Source organism: Salvelinus alpinus, chromosome 9 (assembly GCF_045679555.1).
Source record: "Salvelinus alpinus chromosome 9, SLU_Salpinus.1, whole genome shotgun sequence".
NCBI classification, from domain to species: Eukaryota; Metazoa; Chordata; class Actinopteri; order Salmoniformes; family Salmonidae; genus Salvelinus; species Salvelinus alpinus.
The window spans coordinates 4,926,452-4,932,449 of NC_092094.1; the positions used below are offsets into that span (position 1 = coordinate 4,926,452).

General features: G+C 39.5%; 1 protein-coding gene across 1 annotated transcript in view; it reads left to right on the top strand.

The window, feature by feature from the left end:
- LOC139584192 (transcription factor 12-like) overlaps window positions 1-5,408 on the top strand; it is a 45,287-nt gene extending 39,879 nt beyond the window's left edge. Inside the window, exons 8-9 of the mRNA XM_071415748.1 lie at window positions 1,625-1,784; window positions 4,156-5,408. Of these exons, the coding sequence (XP_071271849.1) occupies window positions 1,625-1,773 (149 nt within the window). The 3' untranslated portion in view covers window positions 1,774-1,784; window positions 4,156-5,408. The remainder of the gene's footprint in view (window positions 1-1,624; window positions 1,785-4,155) is intronic.
- Window positions 5,409-5,998: the final 590 nt, after the last annotated feature.

The window sequence follows — 5,998 nt, forward strand, 5'->3', positions numbered from 1 at the left end:
TAAGAATGATGGAGGTTCTTGGAGACCTTCAATGCTGCATAAATGTTTTGGTACCCTTCCCAGGATCTGTGCCTCGCCACAATCCTGTCTCGGAGCTCTAGAGACAATTCCTTCGACCTCATGGCTTGGTTTTTGCTCTGACATGCACTGTCAACTGTGGGACCTTACATAGACAGGTGTGTGCCTTTCCAAATCATGTCCAATCAATTGAATTTACCACAGTTGGAGTCCAATGAAGTTGTAGAAACATATCAAGGATGATCAATGGTAACAGGATGTACCTGAGCTCAATTTCGAGTCTCATAGCAAAGGGTCTGAATACTTATGTAAATAAGGTATTTCTGTTTTTTCTTTTTTATAAATTTGCAAAAATTACCACAAACCTGTTTTCACTTTGTCACTATGGGATATTGTGTGTAGATTGATGAGGACATTTTTTGTATTTAATCAATTTTAGAATAAAGCTGTAACGTAACAATGTGAAAAAAATGGAAAGGGGTCTGAATACTTTCTGAATGCCCTGTATATAAATGCTGAATGAATAAGTACTTCACTACAGTGGAACATGAAGCTACGTATCCTCCTCTCTTTCTACGGGATGGTGTGGGCACGACCTCTTCCCTCTCTCCTCCATTAAGGTCACAGATTGAGAAAGAGAGAGATGGAGAAAAGAGAGAGAGATGGTGGTGTGTGAGACAGAGAGAGAGGTGGGTGTGCGAGAGAGATAGAGAGAGTTGGGGAGAAAACATGAAAGCGAGAGGGAACGAGAGATTAAAGGAGAGAAAGTGAGAGGGAACGAGAGATTAAATGAGAGAAAGAGAGAGGGAACGAGAGATTAAATGAGAGAAAGAGAGAGGGAACGAGAGATTAAATGAGAGAAAGAGAGAGGGAACGAGAGATTAAATGAGAGAAAGAGAGAGGGAACGAGAGATTAAATGAGAGAAAGAGAGAGGGAACGAGAGATTAAATGAGAGAAAGAGAGAGGGAACGAGAGATTAAAGGAGAGAAAGAGAGGGAACGAGAGATTAAATGAGAGAAAGAGAGAGGGAACGAGAGATTAAATGAGAGAAAGAGAGAGAGAACAAGAGATTAAAGGAGAGAAAGAGAGAGAGAACGAGAGATTAAAGGAGAGAAAGAGAGAGAGAACGCGAGATTAAATGAGAGAAAGAGAAAGGGAACGAGAGATTAACTGAGAGAAAGAGAGAGGGAACGAGAGATTAAATGAGAGAAAGCGAGAGGGAACGAGAGATTAACTGAGAGAAAGAGAGAGAGAACGAGACAGTCATATCATGTCTGATGCTGGTTCCCTGTCTGGTCTATAGGACAGTCCTAATGTTGATGTTCCCTGTTTTTTTAACATTTATTTAACTTGGCAAGTCAGTAAAGAACAAATTCTTATTTTCAATGACAGTCTAGGAACACTGCCTTGTTCAGGGGCAGAACGACAGGTTTTTACCTTTTCAGCTCGGGGATTCAATCTTGCAACCTTTCGGTTACTAGTCCAACGCTCTAACCACTAGGCTACCTGCCGCCTATGGGATAGCCCTAATGTTGATGTCCTGGTTCATTGTCTGGTCCATGGGACAGTCCTAACGTTGATGTCCATGTGATCTGCTACCTCTAGAGCGTAACCTGAACCCTAAGGCAGCCTGTCTGAGGAGGAGGGAGCAGGAGAAGATGTTAGCTGGGTTAACAGATGCCCAGGGCCTGCAGCAACACCAGGCATCACTACATCCTGGACTAGATGCAGCTAACCCCATGGGACATCTGTAAACATTTGACAGGTATGGGAATGGGCACCTGACTTTGTATAAAAGTCTGCGGCATTTTAGATTTTAGATTATTATATTTTTAACCATTTTCCAACAATTCTATATTGTTTCTCAACAAGGAGAATCCATGTTTACTTGACAGAACACAACATTTTTTTCTCAGGTTTTTGCTACAATAAATAGCATTAAAAGATGGTTTTCAAACTAGATTTCTAATCTACCCTAAAAGTCCCACCCACAGTGAATGATTGACAGGTCTGAAACCCTACCAACTCTGTGACTCACAAACATTTCTCCCCCCTCCCCTGACAATCCCACCCACATTGATTGATTGACAGGTCTGAAACCCTACCAACTCTGTGACTCACAAACATTCCTCCCCTGACAATCCCACCCACAGTGATTGATTGACAGGTCTGAAACCCTACCAACTCTGTGACTCACAAACATTTCTCCCCCCTCCCCTGACAATCCCACCCACATTGATTGATTGACAGGTCTGAAACCCTACCAACTCTGTGACTCACAAACATTTCTCCCCCCTCCCCTGACAATCCCACCCACATTGATTGATTGACAGGTCTGAAACCCTACCAACTCTGTGACTCACAAACATTCCTCCCCTGACAATCCCACCCACAGTGATTGATTGACAGGTCTGAAACCCTACCAACTCTGTGACTCACAAACATTTCTCCCCCCTCCCCTGACAATCCCACCCACATTGATTGATTGACAGGTCTGAAACCCTACCAACTCTGTGACTCACAAACATTCCTCCCCTGACAATCCCACCCACAGTGATTGATTGACAGGTCTGAAACCCTACCAACTCTGTGACTCACAAACATTCCTCCCCTGACAATCCCACCCACAGTGATTGATTGACAGGTCTGAAACCCTAACAACTCTGTGACTCACAAACATTCCTCCCCTGACAATCCCACCCACAGTGATTGATTGACAGGTCTGAAACCCTACCAACTCCTACCAACCACACAGAACCAAACGGAAGCAAACAGAATGGAACTAGGAGGGACCTACCTGCATTTGTCAAATTGAAACTCGTGTTTTCGTTGCCAAATTAAATTATTTATTTTTTAAATGGGATGATTGCTATTGCTTTACCCAATAAGGATTTGCTTTTTGGAAGGTGAAGAAAACTTATGTCAGTGTTAATCTTTGTAGGGCATTGAAAAATAACTCTCAAATGTACTTTGCTTTTGTCTTTTCAACTTACTTGAATGTGAAAGTATACGCTGGAGTTTTGCAATTTAATTTGATCACAGATTATGCGTACATAAATGGTCAAATAAATTGCAAAGGTATTATTTATTTGCCGTTATCAGCTTTGCATTTTAAGCTTTTGTCGTTTATATAACTACATATATTTGTTCTAATTGGCATCAGTACAAGTCAAAAGTTAGGACACACCTACTCATTCAAGGGTTTTTTCTTTATTTTTACTATTTTCTACATTGTAGAATAATAGTGAAGACATCAAAACTATGAAATAACACATATGGAATCATGTAGTAACCAAAAAAGTGTTAAAAACAAATCAAAATAGATTTTAGATTTTTAGATTCTTCAAAGTAGCCACCCTTTGCCTTGACGACAGCTTTGCACACTCTTGGCGTGAGTAGGCGTGTCCAAACTTTTGACCGGTACTGTACCTCTACAGGCGTTTCACTACACCCGCAATAACATCTGCTAAACATTTATATGTGACCAATACAATTAGATTTGATTTGATAAATTGCTGCTGTGAAACCTGATAGGAAGAATAAGATGGTAATCTGGGTCTTTGCTTATCTTTTGAATGGTTTCGGCTAGAGACATGCGGTTTTCTGCTCTGTAATTGACAAGCATGCTCAGATGGTAATTATTATATAATTTATAAAATGGTCAGATATATCTATTTTTAATACAGACTAGCAAAAATGTTTAGAAAATTGACAAATTACCTAATGGATTATAATACTTTTGCGGTACAAAAAAGGAGGTGCAAAAACACAAGTTTGCCACTGTAACGGATGTGAAATGGCTAGCTAGTTAGCTGTGGTGCGCGCTAATAGCGTTTCAATCGGTTACGTCACTCGCTTTGAGACCTTGAAGTAGTGGTTCCCCTTGCTCTGCAACGCTTCGTGGGTGACTGTTGTTGATGTGTGCAGAGGGTCCCTGGTTCGCGGCGAGGGGACGGTCTAAAGTTAAACTGTTACACCACCCCTTATTTTAATAGTGAGGATGCACATGCTCTGTTTTCTCCATGGCTCAGGCATCAGGTGCTAACATCTCTCAGGACTTCTTCTTCTTTGGTAGCATGTGTTGATCTGCTGTCGATCCAAGTTAAATAATGTATTCTTTCTTTCTACATATGAAGTGGGGAGGAGGATCATCCTGAGACGGTTAAAGACCATCCAAGGACATCCAAGACCATCCAAGGACATCCAAGACCATCCAAGACCATCCAAGACCATCCAAGACCATCCAAGGACATCCAAGACCATCCAAGACCACCCAAGGACATCCAAGACCATCCAAGGACATCCAAGACCATCCAAGACCATCCAAGGACATCCAAGACCATCCAAGGACATCCAAGGACATCCAAGACCATCCAAAACCATCCAAGACCATCCAAGGACATCCAAGGACATCCAAGACCATCCAAGGACATCCAAGGACATCCAAGACCATCCAAAACCATCCAAGACCATCCAAGGACATCCAAGGACATCCAAGACCATCCAAGACCATCCAAGGACATCCAAGACCATCCAAGGACATCCAAGACCATCCAAGGACATCCAAGACCATCCAAGACCATCCAAGACCATCCAAGACCATCCAAGGACATCCAAGACCATCCAAGGACATTCAATTGTTTCTCTGTAAAGTAAGCTATGAGACCAAGTAGGGAAAGAGACAGAAAAAGTGTTGTAGCAGCTCAATAGTCACGATAGGGACATTTCCTGATCCTCCTGTTGGAATTTGACCTGTGCCTAAACTTATAACTTGTTACTGACAAATGCATTTTAACCAGCAAATGTTTTGTATGTTTTATATTTGTTGTACAGTGAAGAAAAAAATAATTCAGTGTTTAATTCATCTTTTTATTATATTCTCCTATGTCAGTATTCGACCTCTTAGGGTGGTACAAGCTTAGCTGTACGCTCATGTGTGCGCTTGGCCAAGTCAGGTTTTTTTGGGATCTAAATGTGCTTTTTGGTTAGGCTACAAATGGACTAATACTTAATTGTTCAGAGTTTTTATTGAAAATATTGCTTACTTTTTACTAGCTTTTTATTGTTTATCTTTTCTACAATTACTAATAAGTAAATATCTGAATTACAGATCTTTAATTTTAAACTAAGTATGTGTTTCTTCAGAAGTGTTTTTTTGTCACATATTTTACTAGACATTGTAAATATTTATCTTTAATTCCCTGAGCAATCCACAATTTTCTGTATATTGGAGAGTTCCGGAATGAGGGACGTCTTCGTAACACTTATTACCTTCCAGTTATGTTGTCACCTATGTCATCTTCAGTAAATGTTCACCATAAAATGTACAGTAATGTGTACAGGAGTTCTGCTCATATAATGAAATAAATGTTATTTTTTTCAGATATCAGATGTATTTCTTATTTCTCCCTTAAAAAAGTATCAGACAAGACATATAGTATGTATTATTCGAGGTGTTAATAATGATGATGATGATGGTGATGATGAAGATGAGGATGATGAAGATGAGGATGATGAACACCTGCGCAATTTGCTGAATATATTTTATTTATTTTTATTTTTTATTAACAAATATCAACAAACATGCAAACAAGCATACATACAAACTATTTACATTGCCAGGAATCCTAAACAAATCATATTAATATTAATACAACACGTTTGAATTGCCTATTTGTTTTTTCATTTTAGTTAAAGTAGTGCCATGTTGTTTAAATTATTTTATAAAGTGGAAAAAAGTTCGGTTTTGAATTAGACCATTTGCATTTGTGAATATGAAAAGAACCTAATAATATTAGCAGTTGAATTAAATATTACTACATCTTTATCAATGTCAGAATTTCTGAAATAAATTATTATATCAAAACCATTAAATTGTACAACCTGTCATTTGTTGAATAGCTGGACAGATCCGCTAGGGGGAACACGTAGGCATACTATTAAATAGAGACTGTATGGAACCGGGAGGGAGAATCCAGA